Here is a 27,043-nt window from a genome sequence, read left to right as displayed (position 1 = left end):
GACATCCACGGACTCCCACGGACTTGAATTAACTCGTACAGTGGGACAGTCCCTTAACTCCGCTCCGATGTCTTGTGCTGCTGTCAGGCAATATCCTTACTGTGTTCTATTTGAATGGACACTTTAATCCATCATTACCTGGTTTAATTCCTACACAATGTCCTGAATAAATGTGCTTCCCTTCCTGCCCTTCACTAACATGTCTGTGTGGACATCTGCAACAACAGATGACAGGTTTTAGAGCCAGTGTACTGAATCAAATAGCAAATGTTTGGCAAATGGTGCTGAACTACTATCTACCTCATTGGTGACCCTCGGACTATCCTTGATCGGACTATCCTGGCTTTGCCGTGCACTCAACGTTATTCCCTTGTCCATGTCTCCCTTCGCTGTGAGTGGTTCGATTGTAATCGTGTATTGTCTTTCCGCTGACTGGATAGCACGCAACAAAATCGTGCACCTCGTTACACATGACAAGAAACTAAACTACACTAATACCCTTAGAAACATAGAAACATAGACAATAGGTGCAGGAGTAGGCCATTCGGCCCTTCGAGCCTGCACCACCATTCAATATGATCATGCCTGATCATCCAACTCAGTATCCTGTACCTGCCTTCTCTCCATACCCCCTGATCCCCTTAGCCACAAGGGCCACATCTAACTCCTTCTTAAATATAGCCAATGAACTGTGGCCTCAACTACCTTCTGTGGCAGAGAATTCCAGAGATTCACCACTCTCCGTGTAAAAAATGATTTTCTCATCTCGGTCCTAAAAGACTTCCCTCTTATCCTTAAACTGTGACCCCTTGTTCTGGACTTTCCCAATATCGGGAACAATCTTCCTGCATCTAGCCTGTCCAACCCCTTAAGAATTTTGTAAGTTTCTGTAAGATCCCCCCTCAATCTTCTAAATTCTAGCGAGTACAAGCCGAGTCTATCCAGTGTTTCTTCATATGAAAGTCCTGCCATCCCAGGAATCAGTCTGGTGAACCTTCTCTGTACTCCCTCTATGGCAAGAATGTCAGTAGAACCTCCCTGCTCTTATACTCAAATCCTTTTGCTATGAATGCTAACATACTATTCGCATCCTTCACTGCCTGCTGCACCTGCATGCCTACTTTCAATGACTGGTGCACCATGACACCCAGGTCTCGTTGCATCTCCCCCTTTCCTAATCGGCCACCATTCAGATAATAGTCTGCTTTCCTGTTTTTGCCTCCCTTGAATAAATTGAGATTAAAAGGACTGAAATAAACAGCACTAAACCACAATAAATGAAACTGAACAGAACATAGAAACATAGAAAATAGGTGCAGGAGGAGGCCATTCGGCCCTTCGAGCCTGCACTGCAATTCATTGCCATCATGGCTGATCGTCCCCTATCAATAACATGTGCTGCCTTCTCCCCATATCCCTACTTTCCACTAGCCCCTAGAGCTCTATCTAACTCTCTCTTAAATCCATCCAGTGACTTGGCCTCCACTGCCCTCTGTGGCAGGGAATTCCACAAATTCACAACTCTCTGGGTGAAAACGTTTTTTCTCACATCTGTCTTAAATGACCTCCACTTTATTCTAAGACTGTGGCCCCTGGTTCTGGACTCGCCCAACATTGGGAACATTTTTTCCTGCATCTAGCTTGTCCAGTCCTTTTATAATTGTATATGTTTCTATAAGATACCCCCTCATCCTTCTAAACTCCAGTGAATACAAGCCTAGTCTTTTCAATCTTTCCTCATATGACAGTCCCGCCATCCCAGGGATCAATCTCGTGAAGCTACCCTGCACTGCCTCAATCACAAGGATGTCCTTCTTCAAATGAGGAGACCAAAACTGTACACAATACTCCAGATGTGGTCTCACCAGAGCCCTGTACAAATGAACCTTGGTTTCATTGCTAGGGAGATGAGAAGATTTACATGACTTTAGACTTTAGAGATTCAGCGCAGAAACAAGCCCATTGGCCCACCGAGTCTGCGCTGACCCTGTACACAAACACTATCCCACACACTGGGGATTGCCAGGAATCCGGCTGCTCCGGTTTCCTCCCACATTCCAAAGACGTGTAGGTTTGTAGGTTAATTGCCCCTGCAAATATTTTTTAGTTTAGAGACACAGCGCGGAAACAGGCCCTTTGGCCCACCCGTGCCGACCAGTGCTCCCCGCATATTAACACTATCCTACACCCACTAGGGACAATTTTTACATTCACCAAACCAATTAACCTACAAACCTGTACGTCTTTGGAGTGTGGGAGGAAACTGAAGATCTCGGAGAAAACCCACGCAGGTCACGGGGAGAACGTGTAAACTCCGTACAGACAGCACCCGTAGTCGGGATCGAACCCGGGTCTCCGGCGCTGCATTCGCTGTAAGGCAGCAACTCTACCGCTGCGCCATCGTGACCGTTCCCAGTGTGTGGGATAGAACTAGTGTACGGGATGATTGGTGGTCAGTGTGTGTGTGTGAACTAGGTGTGCCCTATCTCTAAACTGGGAACTGCAGATGCTAGTTCACAAAGCAAGACACCGAGTGCAGGAGTAACTCAGCGGACCTGAAGAAGATTCCCGAAACCGAAACGTCACCAATTCACGGGAAGACGCAAAAGGTGCTGGCATTGTCCTCCAGAGATGCTGCCTGACCCGTTGAGTTATTCCAGCACTTTGGTCTTTTCTTGGTAAAACAGCATCTGCAGTTCCTTTTTTCTATGTCACCTATCCATGTTCTCCATGGATGTCACCTCACCCGCTGATTTGCATCAGCACTTGATGTCTTTCCTTGGTAAACCAGCAACATGAGATCATCACTCATTAGATCATGCTATAGGAGCAGAATGAGGCCATTCGGCTCCTCAGGTTTACTCCGCCATTCAATCATCCCTGATCTATCTCTCCCTCCCAACACCATTCAGCTGTAACCCCATTCTTCCCACAACCCTTGGCACCTGTAACTAATCAAGAATCTTATCTATCTCTGCCTTAAATATATCCACTGACTTGTCCTCCACAAAGAATTCCACAGATTCACCGCCCTCTGAATATAGAAATTCCTCCTCATCTCCTTCGTAAAATAACGTCCTTTTATTCTGTGGCCTCTAGTCCTAGACTCTCCCACTAGTGGGAACATCCTCTCCACATCCACTCTATCCGGGCCTTTCACTATTCGGCAAGTTCCAATGAGGTCCCCCCGTCATCCTTCTAAACTCCAGCGAGTACAGGCCCAGTGCCGTCAAACACCTTGCAGTGTCTGTACGGAGTTTGTACGTTCTCTCCGTGACCTGCATGGGCGTTCTCTGAGATCTTCGGTTTCCTCCCACGCTCCAAAGACGTACAGGTTCAAGTTCAAGTTCAAGTGAGTTTATTGTTATGTGTCCCTGATAGGACAATTAAATTCTTGCTTTGCTTCAGCACAACAGAACATAGTAGGCATGAATACAGAACAGATCAGTGTGTCCATATACCATTATATAAATATATACACACATCAGTAAATAAACTGATAAAGTGCAAATAACAGATAATGGGCTATTAATGTTCAGACTTTTGTCTGAGCCAAGTTTAATAGCCTGAAAGCTGTGGGGAAGTAGCTATTCCTGAACCTGGTCGTTACAGTCTTCAGGCTCCTGTACCTTCAACCTGAAGGTAACACCCTTGTTTCTATGACACCTATCCACGTTCTCCAGGAACGCTCCCTGACCCGCTGAGCACTTGACATCTTCCTATGGTGCAATATTCTATCCTGTAACGTTGGACCAGAGTATTTAGTGATTGCAGAATCATTCAGGAGTGTGATATTGGTGAATTAATTTGCAGGATTCGTATGATGTGGAACCCCTTTAAGCTGCTATATAAGTCCTTAATAATCTCAATTTATTCAAAGGTATGTCTAGTTTAGTTTTAGTGTGTTTAGTTTAGTTTAGAGAAACAGCGCGGAAACAGGCCCGCAAACCAGCGACCAGCGACCCCCGCACATTAACACTATCCCACACACACTAGGGACAATTTACACATGCACCAAGCCAATTAACGTTAATGCCTGTAAGTCTTTGGAGCGTGGGAGGAAACCGAAGATCTCGGAGAAAACCCACGCAGGTCACGGGGAGAACGTGCAAACTCCATAGAGAGAAGCACCTGTAGTCACGATCCCGGGTCTCCGGCGCTGCATTTGCCGTAAGGCAGCAACTCTACCGCTGGGCCACCTCAGCCTCCCGAGCTACAGTGAATAGTTTTTGCTGCATGCTATCCGCTGAGTGGAAAGACAATTATTATTGCCATAGAGGGAGTGCAGAGACGGTTCACCAGACTGATTCCTGGGATGTCAGGACTGTCTTATGAAGAAAGACTGGATAGCCTTGGTTTATACTCTCTAGAATTTAGGAGATTGAGAGGGGATCTTATAGAAACTTACAACATTCTTAAGGGGTTGGACAGGCTAGATGCAGGAAGATTGTTCCCGATGTTGGGGAAGTCCAGGACAAGGGGTCACAGCTTAATGATAAAGGGGAAATCCTTTAAAACCGAGATGAGAAGAACTTTTTTCACACAGAGAGTGGTGAGTCTCTGGAACTCTCTGCCACAGAGGGTAGTTGAGGCCAGTTCATTGGCTATATTTAAGAGGGAGTTAGATGTGGCCCTTGTGGCTAAGGGAATCAGAGGGTATGGAGAGAAGGCAGGTACGGGATACTGAGTTGGATGATCAGCCATGATCATATTGAATGGCGGTGCAGGCTCGAAGGGCCGAATGGCCTCTACTCCTGCTCCTATTTTCTATGTTTCAATGTTTCTAATACGTGTTTACAATCGAGCAGTTTACAGTGTACAGATACATGATAAGGGAATAACGTTTATTGCAAGGTAAAGCCAGCAAAGACTGATTCCTGGGATGGCAGGACTTTCATATGAAGAAAGACTGGATAGACTCGGCTTGTACTCGCTAGAATTTAGAAGATTGAGGGGGGATCTTATAGAAACTTACAAAATTCTTAAGGGGTTGGACTGGCTAGATGCAGGAAGATTGTTCCCGATGTTGGGGAAGTCCAGGACAAGGGACAATGGCGGTGCAGGCTCGAAGGGCCGAATGGCCTCTACTCCTGCACCTAATTTCTATGTTTCTATGACCTGGCCTCAACTACCCTCTGTTGCAGAGAATTCCACAGATTCGCCACTCTCTGTGTAAAAAATGATTTTCTCATCTCGGTCCTAAAAGATTTCCCCCTAATCCTTAAACTGTGACCCCTTGTTCTGGACTTCCCCAACATCGGGAACAATCTTCCTGCATCTAGCCTGTCCAAACCCTTAAGAATTTTGTAAGTTTCTATAAGATCCCCCCTCAATCTTCTAAATTCTAGCGAGTACAAGCCGAGTCTATCCAGTCTTTCTTCATATGAAAGTCCTGCTATCCCAGGAATCAGTCTGGTATAGTTTGGGTGAATGCACAGTATTTTACCCAAAGTACGGGAATCAAGAACCAAAAAACAGAGGTTTAAAGTGTGGGGGGGGGGGGGAGGGGGGAGTCAATTATTAAAGATGAAATAGCCGCACATTTGGATAGAAGTAACAGGATCGGTCTGAAATAGCATGGTTTTACGAAGGGGATTTAGAAGAATGAGGGGGATCATTGAAACATAAAAGATTTTTTAATTTTTTAATTTTTTTAAATTTTATTTTTATTAGCAGTACAGTACATAAAAGATTATTAAGGGATTGGACACGCTAGAGGCAAGATGCCCTGAATTAAAGGAAATCTCTTTAAGAAGGAGATGAGGAGGAATTTATTTTGTCAGAGGATGGTGAACCTGTGGAATTCTTTGCCACAGACGGCTGTCGTGGCCATCATGGATATTTTGAAGGCAGAGATAGATTCTTGATTAGTGCGGGTGTCAGGGGCTATGGGAAGAAGTCAGGAGAATGGGGTTAGGAGGGAGAGATAGATCAGCCATGATTGAATGGTGGAATAGATTGATGGGCCGAATGGCCTAATTGCGCTCCTATCACTTATGATCTTATGATCATCAAAGATTCAGAGAACAATCTTACTCTGAGAATGTCGTGGACGATATCTATTTGGTACGGTATTAAAACATATAATGATTGAGTCATGGTAAGTCATGTTGTCATAAGCTGCTAGAGTCATAGTGTTCTGTAGCATGGAAACCTGTCCATGTAGACCAACATGCCCCACTACACTAGTCCCACCTGCCTGCGTTTGGCCCATATTTCTCGAAACCTTTCCTACCAGTGTACCTGTCTAAATGTTTTTTAAACATTGTGATAGTACCTGCTTCAACTACGTCCTCCAGCAGACAGACTTAAAACACTGGAGGAACTCAGTGGGACAATAGACAAAAGGTGCAGGATGTAGGCCATTCGGCCCTTCGAGCCAGCACCACCATTCAATGTGATCATGGCTGATCATCCCCAATCAGTACCCCGTTCCTGCCTTCTCCCCGTATCCCCTGACTCCGCTATTTTTAAGAGCCCTATCTAGCTCTCTCTTGAAAGTATCCAGAGAACCGGCCTCCACCGCCCTCTCAGGCAGAGAATTCCACAGACTCACCACTCTCTGTGTGAAAAAGTGTTTCCTCGCATTCGTTCTAAATGGCTTACCCCTTATTCTTAAACTGTGGCCCCTGGTTCTGGACTCCCCCAACATCGGGAACACCTGACTGATAGTTTGGCCGAACAAAACCGATGTCCAAGCATTCTGTAATGACTTATAATGGCTTCAAACATATCAGATTATTAAGGGTTTAGACACGCTAGAGGCAGGAAACATGTTCCCGATGTTGGGGGAGTTGGGAGGTCATGTTGCAGTTATGCACTTTGCTGAGGCTGAATTTAGAATATTGTTTGGTTTTCTCCCACACTCCAAAGACGAGCATGTTTGTGGGTTAATTGTCTTGGTATAATTGTAAATTATCCCCGGTGTGTATAGTAGGTATGTTGCAAAGCGTACCTGAAGCGTCGCTGAAAATCTGTCCCAGCCCGTGTGCGCGATTTTGGCGCCGTTTAGAGGGGAGCGGGTTTAAAACGCGATTTCCCCTAGGCTGTTCAAATCGAGGATGTTCAGCCTAGTTAATTATTAACGAAAAATCGCTGGAAGATTACGTTGCTTTAGCTATCATTACTTTTAAGGGCTTTATCTAATTGTTATAGTAGTTTAAAAATTAACCTCCAAACCCCCGACCACCGGCAACCGGCAGGGTCTCATACTGCAGACAACAGAAGGTAGGCTGTTTATTTTTACATTAAAAAGGGCTTCTTAAGATCCCTTTATACAAATTTTAAAGTTCCGAGTAGCTCATTTGGGCCCATTATATCCCGCAGTATTTTTCTGGGCATTTGAGGCACAAATCTACCGCAATGTGAACGTTCTAAACCAGCGCGTTCACAGGATCCCACTAGAAAGCTGATTTAAATTGATTTTAATTTACAGCACTTGAACACTAAATTCCTTCCATTTGGCCTATAAATTGATGTAAATGAGATTTATAAATCATTTTTCATTGTGAATTATTTGTGAATATTATTTGGACACTTAGGCTATTTAAAAATGTTAATCATTTATTAAGAAATGGATAGATGTTTAGATCTAGTAATTGAAGTTTGAAATTAGCTACAATTGGGTAACTAACTAATTATATGCTTTAATTTCAGGTCATCCAAGTAAGATAGTTTTATATTTGTTTCAGAATGCTTCAATCTATGATAACTGAAAATTTAATTCAGTTCTCTTAATTTTTAAGAAGGTTATGGGCTTTTGACTGTCCATGATCACAGCTTTTTTGTTATGTCCATAGAAAATCAATAGGGAACAAGATGCTAATTTCCGAGTATGAAAATGGCCATAACTTTTTAAATACTTGAGATATGAAAATGAATTAGGTGTCAAATTAAACTTCTTTTTATGCTTTATCTGATGGGATAAATTGCAGACTTGATTTTTAAAATCTCAAAATTTTGTAACATTGCTATGTATAGGATAGCGTTAATGTTGCGGGGATCGCTGGTCGGCACAGAGTTGGTGGGCCGAAGGGCCTGTACCTGTGCTGTATCTCTAAACGTCACTAAATTCCGACTCTCTGCCATGTATCATGATCTTGGGCAGAGTTGTTCCTAAACCCAGCTGTTTGGACTCCAATCCATTATCCCACAATAGACAATAGACAATAGGTGCAGGACTAGGCCATTCGGCCCTTTGAGCCAGCACCGCCATTCAATGTGATCATGGCTGATCTATCTCTCCCTCCCAACCCCATTCTCCATTGCCTTGGCCCCCACGGCCTTCAATGGCAATGAACTCCACAGATTCACCACCCTCCTTAGCTCCTTCCTAAAGGAAAGCCCTTTAATTCTGAGGCTACGACCTCTGGTCCTAGACTCTCCCACAAGTAGAACAGGTTAGGTCTTTATTCTTTGGAGCGCAGAAGGTCACACAGAGAGTGGTGAATCTCTGGAACTCTCTGCCACAGAGGGTAGTTGAGGCCAGTTCATTGGCTATATTTAAGAGGGAGTTAGATGTGGCCCTTGTGGCCAAGGGGATCAGAGAGTATGGAGAGAAGGCAGGTACGGGATACTGAGTTGGATGATCAGCCATGATCATATTGAATGGCGGTGCAGGCTCGAAGGGCCGAATGGCCTACTCCTGCACCTAATTTCTATGTTTTCAATTTTTGTATGTTAAGGGAGGACTTGATAGAGGTCTTTAAAATGATGAGAGGGATAGACAGAGTTGACGTGGATAAGCTTTTCCCACTGAGAGTAGGGAAGATTCAAACAAGAGGACATGACTTCAGAATTAAGGGACAAAAGTTTAGGGGTAACTTGAGGGGGAACTTCTTTACTCAGAGAGTGGTAGCTGTGTGGAATGAGCTTCCAGTGGAAGTGGTGGAGGCAGGTTCGTTGGTATCATTTAAAAATAAATTGGATAGGTATATGGACGGGAAAGGAATGGAGGGTTATGGTCTGAGTGCAGGTAGATGGGACTAGGGGAGAGTAAGTGTTCGGCACGGACTAGAAGGGCTGAGATGGCCTGTTTCCGTGCTGTAAATGTTATATGGTTATTTGGTTTTAAGTGGAAACATCTTCTCCCCATCCACTCTATATCCAGGCCTTTCACTGCTCTGTACGTTTCAATGAGGTCAGCCCCGTCATCCTTCTAAACTCCAGCGAGTACAGGCCCAGTGCCGTCAAACGCTCATCATATGTTAACCCTCTCCTTCCTGGGATCATTGAAGTAAACCTCCCATGGACCCTCTCCAGAGCCAGCACATTCTTCCTCAGATGTGGGGCCCACATTTGCTCACAGTATGAGGCCTGACCAGCGCCTTGTAGAGCCTACTGCCGGGCCTTGCGATGGTGGAGTTATTCTATGTCTGTGCAACGGTGGCTTGCTTCAAGTGATGAAATATTCACTTTGGCATGTCCTGAATATTAATTAACAAGCAGTGGGCTGAGTCCCAGAGGAACTGATCATATTCATAAATACTGACATAAAACCAATCAAGGTACAAAGCACTGCATTGCAACAAGGTCTTACGGATCAGCCTTTTGCTCAATTATTCCCAGCTCCAAGACTCACTCTTATACCAAATCAGCGCTTGCCTGACTTAACACAATCGCAAAGTCTAGTGGAGTGTTAAAGACACCAGAGGATATACGCAAGGGATTTGATTGAAGTAGGAAAGGCTCTTTGTCATGTGTAGGAAGGAACTGCAGATGCTGGTTTAGGCACAAGATGCCGGAGTAACTCAGCGGGACAGGCAGCATCCCTGGAGAGAAGGAATGGGTGACGTTTCAGGTCGAGATCCTTCTTCAGCAAAACGTCACCCATTCCTTCTCCCCAGAGAACCTCCACCTCTCTCTCCCCCCTCTCTCCCCACTCTCTCCTTCCTTCTCCCCCTCTCTCCCCCTCCCCCTCTTCCCTCTCTCTCTACCCCCCCCGCTCCCAATCTCCCCCCTTTTTATCCCCCCTCCTTCTCCCCATCTCTCTCCCCCATCTATCCCCCCTATCTCCTCCCACTCTATCCCCTCTCCTCCCTCTCCCACCTCTCTCTCCCCACTCTCTCCCCACTCTCTCTCCCCACTCTCTCCCCACTCTCTCCCCACTCTCTCCCCACTCTCTCTCCCCCCCTCTCTCTCCCCTCTCTCTCCCCTCTCTCTCCCCCTCTCCCCCCCTCTCCCCCTCTCTCTCTCTCTCTCTCTCTCTCCCCCTCTCTCTCTCTCTCTCTCCCACTCTCTCCCCACTCTCTCCCCACTCTCTCCCCACTCTCTCCCCTCCTCCTCTCTCTCCCCACTCTCCCCCCCACTCTCTCTCTCCCCTCTCTCTCCCCTCCTCTCCTCTCTCTCTCTCCCCTCTCTCCCCCCTCTCCTCCCACCCCCTCTCCTGTCCCCCTGAGTTACTCCAGTATTTTGGAGCTATCTTCAGCATCTCTGGATTAGTTTAGTTTAGAGATACAGCACAGAAATGGGCCCTTCAGCCACCGAGCCAGTGCTGACCAGCGATCCCCACACATTCCCCACACCGTGCATAGTTCCTTGAAGGTGGAATCTCATATAGATAGGGTGGTAAAGAAAGCTTTTGGTATGCTAGCCTTTATAAATCAGAGCATTGAGTATAGAAGCTGGGATGTAATGTTAAAATTGTACAAGGCATTGGTGAGACCAAATCTGGAGTATGGTGTACAATTTTGGTCGCCCAATATAGGAAGGATGTCAACAAAATAGAGAGAGTACAGAGGAGATTTACTAGAATGTTGCCTGGGTTTCAACAACTAAGTTACAGAGATAGGTTGAATAAGTTAGGTCTTTATTCTCTGGAGCGCAGAAGGTTAAGGGGGGGACCTGATAGAGGTCTTTAAAATGATGAGAGGGATAGACAGAGTTGATGTGGACAAGCTTTTCCCTTTGAGAATAGGGAAGATTCAAACAAGAGGACATGACTTCAGAATTAAGGGACAGAGTTTAGGGGTAATATGAGGGGGAACTTCTTTACGCAGAGAGTGGTGGCGGTGTGGAATGAGCTCCCAGTAGAAGTGGTGGAGACAGGTTCATTGGTATCATTTAAAAATAAATTGGATAGACATATGGATGAGAAGGGAATGGAGGGTTATGGTATGAGTGCAGGCAGGTGGGACTAAGGGGAAAAAAAAAAAAAATTTGTTCGGCAAGGACTTGTAGGGCCGAGATGGCCTGTTTCCGTGCTGTAATTGTTATATGGTTATATGTTATATTCACACATTTTGTGACCATGTGCGGCTGGTTTTAAGATGCTTATTTTATTGCTATTGAGAGGAATAGAGGCACAGATCGGGTAGATGCACAGAGCCTTTTGTCCAGAGTAGGGGAATCGAGGACCAGAGGACATAGGTTCAAGGTGAATGGGAAAAGATTTAATAGGAATCCGAGGGGTAACTTTTGGGTGCATGCCAGAGGAGGTAGTTGAGGCTGGGACTATCCCATTGTTTAAGATACAGTTAGACAGGTACATGGATAGGACAGGTTTGGAGGGATATGGATCAAATGCAGGCAAGTGGGACTAGTGTAGATGGGACATGTTGGCCGGTGTGGGCAAGTTGGGCCGAAGGGCCTGTTTCCACGCTCCACTGTGACATAATGAGTGCAGCCTAGGTTCACAGGGTTAATTCCCGGGATGGCGGGACTGACATATGATGAAAGAATGGGTCGACTGGGTTTGTATTCGCTGGAATTTAGAAGAATGAGAGGGGATCTTATAGAGACATAGTAAACTAGGTGCAGCAGTAGGCCATTCGGCCCTTCACCGCCATTCAATATGATCATCTAAAATCTTATAAAAACATATAACATTTAGAAGATTGAGGGGAGATCTTATAGAAACTTACAAAATTCTTAAGGGGTTGGACAGGCTAGATGCAGGAAGATTGTTCCCGATGTTGGGGAAGTCCAGAATAAGGGGTCACAGTTTAAAGATAAGGGGGAAGTCTTTTAGGACCGAGATGAGAAAAACATTTTTCACACAGAGAGTGGTGAATCTCTGGAATTCTCTGCCACAGAAGGTAGTTGAGGCCACAGTTCATTTGCTATATTTAAGAGGGAGTTAGATGTGGCCCTTGTGGCTAAAGGGATCAGGGGGTATGGAGAGAAGGCAGGTATGGGATACTGAGTTGGATGATCAGCCATGATCATATTGAATGGCGAATGGTGCAGGCTCGAAGGGCCGAATGGCCTCTACTCCTGCACCTATTGTCTATGTTTCTATATACAGTGAAAAGCTTTTTTGTGTATGTTGACCAGACTATACATGATTGCTATCAAGCCGTCCATAGTTTTTAGTTTTAGAGATGCAGCGTGGAAACAGGCCCTTCGGCCCATCGAGTCCGTGTCGACCTGCGATCCCCGCACACTAACACTATCCTACACTGACTTGGGACAATTTTTTAAAATCATACCAAGCCAATGTACCTGCGTCTTTTTTAATCAGAGAGTTGTGAGTCTGTGGAGTTCTCCATCTCAGCGGGCTGTGGAGGCCAATTCTCTGGATGCTTTCAAGAGAGAGTTAGATAGGGCTCTTAAAAATAGCGGAGTCAGGGGATATGGGGAGAAGGCAGGAACGGGGTACTGATTGGGGATGATCAGCCATGATCACAGTGAATGGCGGTGTTCACCTATGTTTCTATGTAGAGGAGATGTGCGGGGCAAGATTTGTTTACACAGAGTTGGTGCGTGGAACTCCGCTGTCAGGGATGGTGGTGGAGGCAGATAAGATAGGGGTGTTTAAGTGATGTACAAGGAATAGTTTAACGGCATCATGTCTGGCACATACATTGTGGGCCGAAGGGCCCGTTCCTGTGCTGGACTGTTCTATGCTCTAATACGCTGAGTTGCGTTAGCGTACCTGTCTCGAGAACCCGGAGTTGGGATTTGAGCAAAGTATCCCGCTCAGCGTAGGCAATTGGTAAAATGAAGGCATATTGTGTAAAGGGTTCCTGTCCCACTTGGAGATTTTTTTTTTGGCGACTGCCGGCGTCATTGACTGACGTGTCAGGCCGTTGAAACAGTCGCGGCGTGACGTGGCGAGATGACATATCGAGGCGCGGTGTTTCATCAAGAGTCGCAACATTTTTTTGTCGCCGCTGGATTTTGAAATGTTCATAATCTTTCGGCGACTCGGATGCGTCAGTCAGTCATTGACACCAGCAGTCGCTGAAAAAATCGGCAAGTGGGACAGGCCCTTTAAGGGATGGGAAGAAAAGGAACGGTGGCGCAGCGGTAGAGTTGCTGCCTCACACGCCAGAGACCCGGGTTCAATCCTGACCACAGGTGCTGTCTGCACACAGTTTGTATGTTCTCCCTGTGACCTGCGTGGGTTATAGAAACATAGAAATTAGGTGCAGGAGTAGGCCATTCGGCCCTTCGAGCCTGCATCGCCATTCAATATGATCATGGCTGATCATCCAACTCAGTATCCCGTACCTGCCTTCTCTCCATACCCCCTGATCCCCTTAGCCACAAGGGCCACATCTAACTCCCTCTTAAATATAGCCAATGAACTGGCCTCAACTACCCTCTGTGGCAGAGAGTTCCAGAGATTCACCACTCTCTTCTCATCTCGGTTTTAAAGGATTTCCCCCTTATCCTTAAGCTGTGACCCCTTGTCCTGGACTTCCCTAACATCGGGAACAATCTTCCTGCATCTAGCCTGTCCAACCCCTTAAGAATTTTGTAAGTTTCTATAAGATCCCCTCTCAATCGCCTAAATTCTAGATAGTATAAACCAAGTCTATCCAGTCTTTCTTCATAAGACAGTCCTGACATCCCAGGAATCAGTCTGGTGAACCTTCTCTGCACTCCCTCCATGGCAATAATGTCCTTCCTCAGATTTGGAGACCAAACTGTACGCAATACTCCAGGTGTGGTCTCACCAAGACCCTGTACAACTGCAGTAGAACCTCCCTGCTCCTATACTCAAATCCTTTTGCAATGAAAGCTAACATACCATTCGCTTTCTTCACTGCCTGCTGCACTTGCATGCTTACCTTCAATGACTGGTGTACCATGACACCCAGGTCTTCTCTGTGGTGCTCTGGTTTCCTCCACACTCCAGGTTTGTAGGTTAACTACCTGTGATCAAAAAACGTAGATTGTCCCAGTGTGTAGTGTGTGTTATTGTAATGGGGATCGTTGGTTGGTGTGGACTTGGTGGGCCAAAGGGGCCTGTTTCCATGCTGTATCTCTAAACTAAATCAACTTAAGCCCTCTCTTTCTATGGCCGGCAATGGAAAATGTAGAGCTACGCCATGAAAATAGGCCTTTTGGCCCATCGAGTCCATGCTGACCATCGATCACCCATTCATACTAATTTAATTTAGTTTAGAGATACAGCACGGAATCGGGCCCTTCGGCTCACCAAGTCCGCGCCGACCAGCGATCCCCGCACGCTAACACTATCCTTCATACACTAGGGACAATTTACAGTACATTTATAGCAAGCTAATTAACGTCCAAAACCTGCATGTTTTTGGAGTGTGGGAGGAAACGGAAGATCTTGGAGAAAAACCACGCAGGTCACGGGAGGAACGTACAAACTCCGTACAGACAGCGCCTGTAGTCAGGATCGAACCCTGGTCTCTGGCGCTGCAACACTGTAAGGCTACCGCGGCTCCACCGTGCCACCCACATAGTTCTATGTTACAGTATGCGTAGGACGGAACTGCAGATGCTGATATAAATCAAAGGTAGACACTAAAAGCTGGAGTAACTCAGCGGGACAGGCAGCATCTCTGGAGAGAAGGAATTGTTAATGTTCTGGGTCGAGACCCTTCATCAGACTGAGAGTCAGGGGATATCCAAAGATATGGAAGGGATAGAGATATCCATATCTCCAGACTCCCTCTCCCCTGATGCTCAGTCTGAAGAAGGATCTCGACCCAAAACGTGGCCCATTCCTTCTCTCCAGAGATGCTGCCTGTCCTGCAGAGTTACTCCAGCTTTTAGTGTCTACCTTTGATTTATATCAGCATCTGCAGTTCTTTCCTACGCATACTGTAACATAGAACTACAGTGTTGCAACGCCAGAGACCAGGGTTACATAGAAACATAGAAACATAGAAAATAGGTGCAGGAGTAGGCCATTCGGCCCTTCGAGCCAACACCGCCATTCAATATGATCATGGCTGATCATCCAACTCAGTATCCCGTACCTGCCTTCTCTCCATACCCCCTGATCCCTTTAGCCACAAGGGCCACATCTAACTCCCTCTTAAATATAGCCAATGAACTGGCCTCAACTACCCTCTGCGGCAGAGAATTCCACAGATTCACCACTCTCTGTGTGAAAGTTCCATGTTCTCCCACTTTCCCATCCACTCCATAACAACGAGGGCCAATTGCACAGAGGCCAACTAACCCTACAAGCCTTCCTTACTGGTAATGGGGGCCGATAACCCATCAGGTCAGCTCCTAGTTTGATTGCCGGTGCAACACTTTCTACTGGTTAATGGAGACTCCAGTCACTGTTAAGTGAGCTGCTGTTTCATCTGTAAAACATAAAACGGGAAATGCATTATTAAACCTGAAGGGAAGTTTGTAACGAAAGATGATTGGCACTTCAGTGCAGGGAATTGGAGACTCCTTCTCACTGAAGTTGCCTGACCCCAACTTTGATTCATTTTGAAACATAGACTAATATTATACTTTTAAGGCGGTCTGAGGTCATCGCGAACCATTTGCCGCTACTACAGCTTAGTGGGTTTTGTTTAAAGCCTCCGCGCTGTGCTGCTGTTGGTGAAAGATGAATAATTTCTTTCTAATTAGGGGAACAGCACAGGGATGTAAGATATTAGAAGCAGGGAGAGGAGGATGGGAGAATTAAAATTGAAATGCAATGCACTCATGTAGTCACAGAGTGATACAGTGTGGAAACAGGCCCTTCGGCCCAACTTGCACACTCCGACCAACATAGAGACATAGAAAATAGGTGCAGGAGTAGGCCATTCGGCCCTTCGAGCCAGCACCGCCATTCACAGAAACATAGAAACATAGAAAATAGGTGCAGGAGTAGGCCATTCGGCCCTTCGAGCCTGCACCGCCATTCATAGAAACATAGAAAATAGGTGCAGGAGTAGGCCATTCGGCCCTTCGAGCCTGCACCGCCATTCAATGTGATCATGGCTGACCATCCAACTCAGTATCCTGTACCTGCCTTCTCTCCATACCCCCTGATCCCTTTAGCCACAAGGGCCACATCTAACTCCCTCTTAAATATAGCCAATGAACTGTGGCCTCAACTACCTTCTGTGGCAGAGAATTCCACAGATTCACCACTCTCTGTGTGAAAAATGTTTTTCTCATCTCAGTCCGAAAAGACTTCCCCCTTATCCTTATCCTGTGACCCCTTGTTCTGGACTTCCCCAACATCGGGAACAATCTTCCTGCATCTAGCCTGTCCAACTCCTTAAGAATTTTGTACGTTTCTATAAGATCCCCCCTCAATATTCAACATGCCCCAGCTTCACTGGTCCCATCTACCTGCCTTGCTGCGCCTCTAAACCTGTCCTATCCATGTACCTGTCGAAACGTATCTTAAATGTTGTGATAGTCCCTGCCTCAAATTCCTCGTCCGGCAGCTAGTTCCATACACCTATCAGCCTTTGTGTAAAAAAAGTTACCCCTGAAAAAAGATTCCTATTAAATCTTTCCCCCCTCACCTTAAACTTATGTCCTCTGGTTCTCGATTCCCCTTCTCTGGGCAAGGGACTCTGTGCATCTACCCGATCGATTCCTTTCATGATTTTATACACCTCTATAAGCTTTAGAGATATGCTAAGTAGACTTCAGACTTACAGCGCGAAAACAGGCCCTTCGGCCCACCGGGTTCGTGCTGACCAGCGATCTGCAATTATATCAAGTCTCCCCTCAACCTCGGACTTCGAGTCTTAAAGGGTTATACTATCAATGTCACAGTAGCGCTTGGTACAGCTGCTGCCTCATTGGGGCTGAATGGCCTGAATGGTATGTTAGCTTTCATTGCAAAAGGATTTGAGTATAGGAGCAGGGAGGTTCTACTGCAGTTGTACAGGGTCTTGGTGAGACCACACCTGGAGTATTGCGTACAGTTTTTGGTCTCCAAATCTGAGGAAGGACATTATTGCCATAGAGGGAGTGCAGAGACGGTTCACCAGACTGATTCCTGGGATGTCAGGACTGTCTTATGAAGAAAGACTGGATAGACTTGGTTTATACTCTCTAGAATTTAGAAGATTGAGAGGGGATCTTATAGAAACTTACAAAATTCTTAAGGGGTTGGACAGGCTAGATGCAGGAAGATTGTTCCCGATGTTAGGGAAGTCCAGGACAAGGGGTCACAGCTTAAGGATAAAGGGGAAATCCTTTAAAACCGAGATGAGAAAGAACTTTTTTTCACACAGAGAGTGGTGAATCTCTGGAATTCTCTGCCACAGAGGGTAGTGGAGGCCAGTTCATTGGCTATATTTCAGAGGGAGTTAGATGTGGCCCTTGTGGCGAAGGGGATCAGGGGGTATGGAGAGAAGGCAGGTACGGGATACTGAGTTGGATGATCAGCCATGATCATATTGAATGGCGGTGCAGGCTCGAAGGGCCGAATGGCCTACTCCTGCACCTAATTTCTATGTTTCTATGTTTCTATTCCAAGCTGTATCTTTCAATGAATTAAATCATGTACAGTTCGTTCTACGGCCAAACGCAACCATTAGTAGGAACAAGGAACTGCAGATGCTGGTTTACACCAAAGATAGACACAAAGGGTGAAGGGTCTCGACCCGAAACGTCACCTATTCCTTCTCTCCAGAGATGCTGCCTGACCCGCTGAGTTACTCTGGCATTTTGTGCCTCTAGACACAGAGTGCTGGAGTATCTCAGCAGGTCAGGCAGCATCTCTGGAGGAAAACGGTTTGGGTCAGGACCTCAGGATGGGTACCTCACCAAAACGCCGCCCATCCTTTTACCCCAGAGATGTTGCCTGACCCACAAAGTCACGAGACCACTAGGTTCTCGAGATTGATCGCTGGGATGGCGGGACTGTCATATGAGGAAAGATTGAAAAGACTAGCCTTGTATTCACTGGAGTTTAGAAGGATGAGGGGGCATCTTATAGAAACATATAAGATTATAAAACGACTGGACCAGCTAGATGCAGGAAAAATGTTCCCAATGTTGGGCGAGAATAAAGAGGAGGCCATTTAAGACTGTGAGAAAAAACTTTTTCACCCAGAGAGTTGTGAATTTTTGGAATTCCCTGCCACAGAGGGCAGTGGAGGCCAAGTCACTGGATGGATTTAAGAGAGAGTTAGATAGAGCTCTAGGGGCTAGTGGATTCAAGGGATATGGGGAGAAGGCAGGCACGGGTTATTGATTGGGGATGATCAGCCATCATCATGGTGGCCGATTGGGAAAGGGGGAGATGCAGCGAGACCTGGGTGTCATGGTACACCAGTCATTGAAGGTAGGCATGCAGGTGCAACAGGCAGTAAAGAAAGCGAATGGTATGTTAGCTTTCATTGCAAAAGGATTTGAGTATAGGAGCAGAGAGGTTCTACTGCAGTTGTACAGGGTCTTGGTGAGACCACACCTGGAGTATTGCGTACAGTTTTGGTCTCCAAATCTGAGGAAGGACATTATTGCCATAGAGGGAGTGCAGAGGCGGTTCACCAGACTGATTCCTGGGATGTCGGGACTGTCTTATGAAGAAAGACTGGATAGACTTGGTTTATACTCTCTAGAATTTAGAAGATTGAGAGGGGATCTTATAGAAACTTACAAAATTCTTAAGGGGTTGGACAGGCTAGATGCAGGAAGATTGTTCCCGATGTTAGGGAAGTCCAGGACAAGGGGTCACAGCTTAAGGATAAAGGGGAAATCCTTTAAAACCGAGATGAGAAGAACTTTTTTCATGCGGAGAGTGGTGAATCTCTGGAACTCTCTGCCACAGAGGGTAGTTGAGGCCAGTTCATTGGCTATATTTAAGAGAGAGTTAGATGTGGGCCTTGTGGCTAAGGGGATCAGGGGGTATGGAGAGAAGGCAGGTACGGGATACTGAGTTGGATGATCAGCCATGATCATATTGAATGGCAGTGCTGGCTCGAAGGGCCGAATGGCCTCCTCCTGCAACTATTTTCTATGTTTCTATGTTTCTACGACACTCCAGCTCTTTGCGTCTATCTGAATGTTTAAGAAACATTTTGACAGGTATAACATGGAATGAATGAATGAATAAGTTTATTGGCCAAGTATGTTCACATACAAGGAATTTGCCTTGGTGCTCCACTCTCGCAAGTAACGACACATCATACAGTATATAATTAAAAATAATACATTAAAACATTAAGAATAAAACATTATAGTTTAGGGATTTGTGCCAAATGCAAAGAGGTGGGACTTGTGTAGATGGGACATGTTGGCCGGTGTGGGCAAGTTGGGCCGAAGGGCATTTTTTCACGCTGTATCGTTGTACGGGTGGTCACGGTGGTGCAGTGGTAGAGTTGCTGCCTTACAGCGAATGCAGCACTGGAGACCCGGGTTGCTGCTCCATCAATTTACGGTGGAACTCACTCTGGCCATGGAGGAGGCCCAGGACCGAAAGGTCGGATACGGAATGGGAGGGGGAGTTGAAGTACTGAGCCACCGGGAGATCAGGTTGGTTATTGCGGACCGAGCGGAGGTGTTGGGCGAAACGATCGCCAAACCTGCGCTTGGTCTCATCGATGTAGAGCAGTTGACACCAAGAGCAGCGGATGCAATAGATGAGGTTGGAGGAGATGCTGGTGAACCTCTGCCGCACCTGAAACGACTGCTTGGGTCCTTGAATGGAGTCGAGGGGGGAGGTGAAGCGACACGTGTAGCATTTTCAGCGGTTGGAAGGGAAAGTGCCAGGGGAAGGGGTGGTTTGGATGGGAAGGGACGAATTGACCAGTGAGTTGCGGAGGGAGCGGTCTCTGCGGAAAGCCGAAAGGGGAGGATAAACTTTTTTTTTAAATTTATTAGAAGCAAATGTACAAAAATATAACCAACGGCACATGAAATAATACAGTTATTATCCAGCTTCAATTTCAACTTTTTAGCTATGGTTGGAAGTAAAGAAAGAAGAAAAACCAAGAAAGAAAAAAAGTGAGATGTACAAAGGTAGAACCCCTAGACTACCAATGGTGGTGTAGCCACAAAATGAAAGAAAGAATAATAATAATAATAATAATAATAATAATAATAGCTTTATTCATAGAGCACTTTAAAAACAACCAGTGTTGCAACAAAGTGCTGTACATGACTAATCATGGACAAGAAATTATTACACGACAATAAAAACATTAAAAGAGAGAGTAAAAACAATTTAAAAAAAAAAAAATACATTAAAAACACTAAAACAGGAGCAAAGTCTCAAACAGGGTCAAAAGCCAAGGAATATAAATGGGTTTTAATACTGGTTTTGAAGATGGACAGTGAGGGGGCCTGTCTGATGTGCAACGGCAGAGTGTTCCATAGTGCCGGAGCAGCAACAGAGAAGGCTCTATCCCCTCTGAGCTTCCGCTTAGACCTCAGTACCTCCAGGAGCAGCTGATCAGCTGACCTGAGGCACCGGGCAGGAGCGTATGGATGAAGCAGCTCAGAGAGGTAAGGCGGGGCGAGGCCATTTAAAGATTTAAAAACAAATAAAAGAGTCTTAAAATGAACTCGAAAGTGCACCGGGAGCCAGTGGAGGGAGGCCAGAATTGGCGTTATGTGCTCCCTCTTTCGAGTTCCAGTTAAAAGGCGAGCGGCAGCATTCTGAACCAACTGGAGACGAGCCAGGGAAGATCGAGCAACTCCAAAATAGAGTGCGTTGCAGTAATCCAGCCTAGACGTGATAAAGGCATGGATTACTGTTTCAAAATGCTGCCGCTCGAGAATGGGCTTCACCTTTGCCAGCTTCCTTAGGTGAAAGAAGCTGGACTTAACCACTGCGCCTATTTGATGATTCAATTTAAAATCACTGTCCATCTTAAAACCCAGGTTCAAAACTGTCGGCTTCACATAAGAAGAAAGGAATAGAAAAAAAATAAATAAATAAAAAGACAAAAAGAGAAAGAAATGAAAAAGTGGTGATATACCTGTCCCGCATCCCTCCCCACCCACCCTCACCCAACCCATAATTAGATTTAATTCCAAAGTTGTGTTGCACCATGCTATCCTTGTAATGAATCAATGAATGGTGTCCAAGAAGGAACTGCAGATGCTGGAAGATCGAAGGTACACAAAATTGCTGGAGAAACTCAGCGGGTGCAGCAGCATCTATGGAGTGAAGGAAATAGGCGACGTTTCGGGCCGAAACCCTTCTTCAGACTGATGGGGGGTGGGGAGGGGGGGGGGGCTGGATGGAAGGAAGGAAATAGGGAGGAGGAGGAGTGGATGGGAGGGTGGGAGGAGACAGCTCGAGGGTTAAGGAAGGGGAGGAGAGAGCAAGGGCTAGCAAAACTGGGAGAATTCAACGTTCATGCCATCCGGACGCAAGCAACCCAGGCGGAATATGAGGTGCTGTTCCTCCAATTTCCGCTGTTGCTCACTCTGGCAATGGAGGAGACCCAGGACAGAGAGGTCGGATTGGGAATGGGAGGGGGAGTTGAAGTGCTGAGCCACCGGGAGGTCAGGTTGGTTATTGCGGATTGAGCGGAGGTGTTCGGCGAAACGATCGCCCAACCTACGCTTAGTCTCCCCAATGAATGGTGTCCATGTCTTTGAACAATGCTCTGTTTTTTCTGCCAAGACAAGTCTCATATTTTCAAGATGTAGCGTCTCGGACATGTTTGTAATTCACATCTTAACAGTAGGGACAGATGTGTGTTTCCAAAATTTGAGTATTGTTTTTTTTGCCATTATCAGGCCATAATTAAGGAAACGTCTTTGAAATAAAGTAAAGGATAAACGAGATGAAGTAAGTAAGTCAGTATTTAAGAAGGAACTGCAGATGCTGGAAGATCGAAGGTAGACAAAAATGCTGGAGAAACTCAGCGGGTGCAGCAGCATCTATTGAGCGAAGGAAATAGGCAACGTTTCGGGCCGAAACCCTTTGGGTTTCGGCCTGAAACGTTGCCTATTTCATAGAAACATAGAAACTAGGTGTAGGAGGAGGCCATTGGGCCCTTCGAGCCAGCACCGCCATTTCCTTCGCTCCATAGGTGCTGCTGCGCCCGCTGAGTTTCTCCAGCATTTTTGTCTACCTAAGTAAGTAAGTAAAAGTAAGTAAGTTTATTGGCCAAGTATTCACATACAAGGAATTTGCCTTGGTGCTCCGGCCACAAGTAACAACATGACATACAGTGACAGTTACCAATGACTCAGTAAACACTAAACATTAATAATAATAAAACATTAATGATAAAACACCATTGATCAAGCATGTGAACCAACAAAATACCAGATCAAAGGGAGGCTACAGATTTTTGGCTGTTGAGTAGAGCAACTACTCGTGGATAAAAACTGTTTTTATGTCTGGCTGTGGCAGCTTTGACAGCCCGGAGTCGCCTTCCAGAGGGAAGTGATTCAAAGAGTTTGTGGCCAGGGTGAGAGGGGTCAGAGATGATCTTGCCCGCTCGCTTCCTGGCCCTTGCAGTGTACAGTTCATCAATGGAGGGAAGGTTGCAGCCAATAACCTTCTCTGCTGATCGGACGATTCGCTGCAGCCTCCAGGTGTCGTGCTTGGTGGCTGAGCCAAACCAGACCATGATGGAGAAGGTGAGGACAGACTCTAGGATGGCCGTATAGAATTGGACCATCATCGACTGTGGCAGATTGTGCTTCCTCAGCTGCCGCAGGAAGTACATCCTCGCTTCTAAACTAGACTGGACTTTGCTGCCTTGGTTCCCATTGTGGGGGGATGTTTTTATGTTTATTGTTAAATTCTTTAATGTTGTGTATTTTTTTTATTCGCGGGCTGCATTGGCAAGCCAAATGTCACCACACCATTTGGTGTATGTGATAATAAATGTCCTTTGTAGACTTTGTAGACTGTAACGCAACCTCTCCTTCAACCACCAGGTCTCTTCCAGAAGGCCATCATCCAGAGCGGAACGGCGTTGTCCAGCTGGGCGGTGAACTACCAGCCGGCCAAGTACACCCGGTTGTTGGCGGAGAAGGTTGGCTGCAGCATGTTGGACACCATCGACCTGGTGGAGTGCCTGAGGATGAAGACGTACAAGGAGCTGATTGAGCAGGACATCATGCCCGCCCGCTACCACATCGCCTTCGGGCCGGTCATCGACGGCGATGTCATCCCGGACGACCCGCAGATCCTGATGGAGCAGGGCGAGTTCCTCAACTACGACATCATGCTGGGGGTCAACCAGGGCGAGGGGCTGAAGTTCGTGGAGAACATGGTGGACAACGAGGACGGTATCTCCGCCAGCGACTTCGACTTTGCCGTCTCCAACTTTGTGGACAACCTCTACGGCTACCCGGAGGGGAAGGACACGCTGCGGGAGACCATCAAGTTCATGTACACCGACTGGGCGGACAAGGAGAACCCGGAGACCCGGCGCAAGACGCTGGTGGCCCTCTTCACCGACCACCAGTGGGTGGCGCCGGCGGTGGCCACGGCCGACCTCCACGCCCAGTACGGCTCGCCCACCTACTTCTACGCCTTCTACCACCACTGCCAGAGCGACATGAAGCCCGGCTGGTCCGACGCCGCCCACGGAGACGAGGTCCCCTACGTCTTTGGCGTACCCATGATCGGCCCCACCGAGCTCTTCCCCTGCAACTTCTCCAAGAACGACGTGATGCTCAGCGCGGTGGTCATGACCTACTGGACCAACTTCGCCAAGACCGGGTGAGTCAATAGACAATAGACAATAGACAATAGACAATAGGCAATAGACAATAGACAATAGGCGCAGGAGTAGGCCATTCGGCCCTTCGAGCCAGCACCGCCATTCAATGTGATCATGGCTGATCATCCCCAATCAGTACCCCGTTCCTGCCTTCTCGTGGTGGAGGCCGGTTCTCTGGATACTTTCAAGACAGAGCTAGATAGGGCTCTTAAAGATAACGGAGTCAGGGGATATGGGGAGAAGGCAGGAACGGGGTACTGATTGTAGATGATCAGCCATGATTATAATGAATGGCGGTGCTGGCTCGAAGGGCCGAATGGCCTACTCCTGCACCTATTGTCTATCGTCTATAGCCCTCTCGCTACTTTTATTAAAAACGTTGTCAAGTTTCGAGTCGGATGAAATGTAAAAACCAATGATGTAAGCTATAATGAAATGAGTCGGAAGGAACTGCAGATGCTGGAACTGCAGATACAACAAAGATGGACACAAAATGCTGTAACAACTCAGCAGGACGGGCAGCATCACAACTCCACCATTTTATATCTATCTATAAAGAAGTACGTTGCCTTTCAAACTGAATAGGCAACGTTTGGGGCCGAGACCCTTCTTCAGACTGATGTAGGGTTGTCAGTGTTGTATCTTGCTGTTAACCCACTCCCTTTACACTGGCATCAGCCAATCTTCCCTGTCCCGCCTGCAACTGGTCCAAAACGCCGCAGCGACACTCCTGACGGGCACCCGAAAAAGGGACCACATCGCCCCGATCCTGGCCTCTCTCCACTGGCTCCCTGTGCCGTTTCGAATAAACTACAAGATCCTTCTCTATGTTTACAAAGCCCTTAAAGGGCTTGCCCCCTCCTACATTAAAAGTCTGCTCACCCACCACACCACCTCCAGGTCCCTCAGATCGGCCGACTAGGGGTTGCTGACTATCCCGCGGTCTAGGTATAAGTTTAGGTGGTGTGGCACCTTTGCGGTTGCAGCTCCTAGACTGTGGACCAACATCCCTCTTCCCATCAGAACTGCCCCCTCCATCGACTCCTTTAAGTCGAGACTAAAAACGTATCTATACTCCCAGGCAGTGACGTAGCATGGGGGGGGGCCAGAGGGGCGGTTGCCCAAGGCGCTAAATTTTTAGGGGCGCAAAAAAAAGTTGGATACATTTTTTTAATAAAATGGCAAAACAATTTGTTCTAAAGGCACGCTGCACCTCTTTAGCAGCCTTCCCCTGAATTATTGTAATAAAATGTAAATATTTTTGCCATTTTATAATTCTTTTTATCTAACAATTTTTTTGCGCCCCTAAAAATGTATCCAACAATTTTAACCAACCAGCGATCTCTGCGCCGAGGCCACTGCCACTGTCCCAGCCGCCGCTGTTGTCCACTGGGCCCGTGGTCGGGTCGAGTGGCCGCTGCTGCCGGAACGTGCCCCAGCTCCGAGTTCTGGTCGCCGCCGCCCCAGCTCCGAGGCCAGGCCGCCGCTGTCAAAGCCGCCGTTGCCGCTGCCCTGCTCCGAGTTCTGCTCGCCGCTACTGCTGCCCCAGCTCCGAAGCCGCCATTAGGCCTCAGCGCAGGCGGAGACGGGGGATACGACAGAAGAAGTCGCATCCCCCAAAGGAAGAGACAAAAAACCGCTAATGAGGAGGCGCGATATTTTAAACTGCCCCGGGCGCGCAAAACCCACCCTACGCCACTGCTCCCAGGCCTTTCCTGACGTCCACAGAGCGAGGGCTATATGTATGTATGTATGTAGTTTGTTTGTTTATACTATTCTTTGTTTGTTTATACTATTCTTATAACAAATGTAAAGCACTTTGGCCAACGAGATTTGTTTTTTAAATGTGCTATAGAAATAAATGTGACTTGACTTGACTTGACTCTCGTGTTTCCTCGTTCCTCAGGGATCCCAACCAACCTGTGCCGCAAGACACAAAGTTCATCCACACCAAGCCCAACCGGTTTGAGGAGGTAGCCTGGTCAAAGTACAACCCCAAGGACCAGCTGTACCTGCACATTGGCCTGAAGCCCAGGGTGCGCGAACATTACCGAGCTACCAAGGTGGCCTTCTGGTTGGAACTGGTGCCCCACCTGCACAACCTGAACGAGATCTTCCAGTACGTGTCCACCACCACCAAGGTGCCCCAGACGGACTCCACGCCCTTCCCGTACATGACCAAGCACGTGTCGGGCAAGCTGTGGTCGTCCACCACCAAGCGCCCGCCGGCCACGCCGTCCCACGACCCCAAGCAGACCAAAGAGACGCACAAGTCGGGCGGCGGCGAGGAGACGACCGTGCTGATCGAGGACAAGCGCGACTACTCGACCGAGCTGAGCGTGACCATCGCGGTGGGCGCCTCGCTGCTCTTCCTCAACATCCTGGCCTTCGCCGCCCTCTACTACAAGAAGGACAAGCGGCGGCACGAGACCCACCGGCGGCAGAGCCCCCCGCGGGGGGGAGGGGGGATGGGGATGGGGATGGGGGGCACGGCCAATGACCTGGCCCACCTGCAGAGCGAGGAGATCATGTCGCTGCAGATGAAGCAGCAGCAGCTGCAACAGCAGGCGGTGGACCACGGGGGGCATGACTGCGAGCCCATGCAGACGCACGACACCATGAGGCTGACCTGCCCGCCCGACTACACCCTGACCCTGCGCCGGTCACCAGACGACATCCCCCTCATGACCCCCAACACCATCACCATGATCCCAAACACCCTGGCCTCCATGCAGCCCCTGCACACCTTCAACACCTTCACCGGGGGCCAGAACAGTACAAACCTGCCCCACGCACACTCCACCACTAGGGTATAGCCCATCGGGCCAGAGGCATCCCCCTCCCTCCCCTTCCCACACCCCCCCCCCCCCACACACACACACACACATGTGTTGCCTAGAGAGGTCACTTTTACCTTGCAAACGACTTTACCATGAAGGATCCTACAGACAACTATCGCCCAGCCACCGTTCTTTTTTATTTAGTGCAGGGAGAAGAGAGGAGGTGGTGGGGGGGCTGATATAAATCCCTGTCCCCTCTCCCCCCCCCAACATGTTGAGTGATCCGGGGGGGTGTCGCAGATCACCTACGATGAGCAGGAGCGTCGAGCGCCTTTTGTAAAAAACCACGGACATTTGAAAACGGGGTGGACAATAAAAAAAAGAATCAAAAAATGCAACTAAACCACTGTATCAGCTGGAGCGTCGGATAACTCGTTGCTTATGGACCGC

General features: G+C 47.4%; 1 protein-coding gene across 2 annotated transcripts in view; it reads left to right on the top strand.

The window, feature by feature from the left end:
- Positions 1–26,671, top strand: part of nlgn4xa (neuroligin 4 X-linked a) — a 193,658-nt gene extending 166,987 nt beyond the window's left edge. For both annotated transcript variants that reach the window (XM_055665954.1, XM_055665953.1), the window contains 2 exons: positions 23,023–23,812; positions 25,720–26,671. In XM_055665954.1, coding sequence (XP_055521929.1) covers positions 23,023–23,812; positions 25,720–26,629 — 1,700 coding nt within the window. In that variant the 3' untranslated portion in view covers positions 26,630–26,671. The remainder of the gene's footprint in view (positions 1–23,022; positions 23,813–25,719) is intronic.
- Positions 26,672–27,043: the final 372 nt, after the last annotated feature.

Source organism: Leucoraja erinacea, unplaced genomic scaffold (assembly GCF_028641065.1).
Source record: "Leucoraja erinacea ecotype New England unplaced genomic scaffold, Leri_hhj_1 Leri_164S, whole genome shotgun sequence".
Classification (NCBI taxonomy): domain Eukaryota; kingdom Metazoa; phylum Chordata; class Chondrichthyes; order Rajiformes; family Rajidae; genus Leucoraja; species Leucoraja erinaceus.
This window is presented reverse-complemented; position numbering and strand designations above follow the sequence as displayed.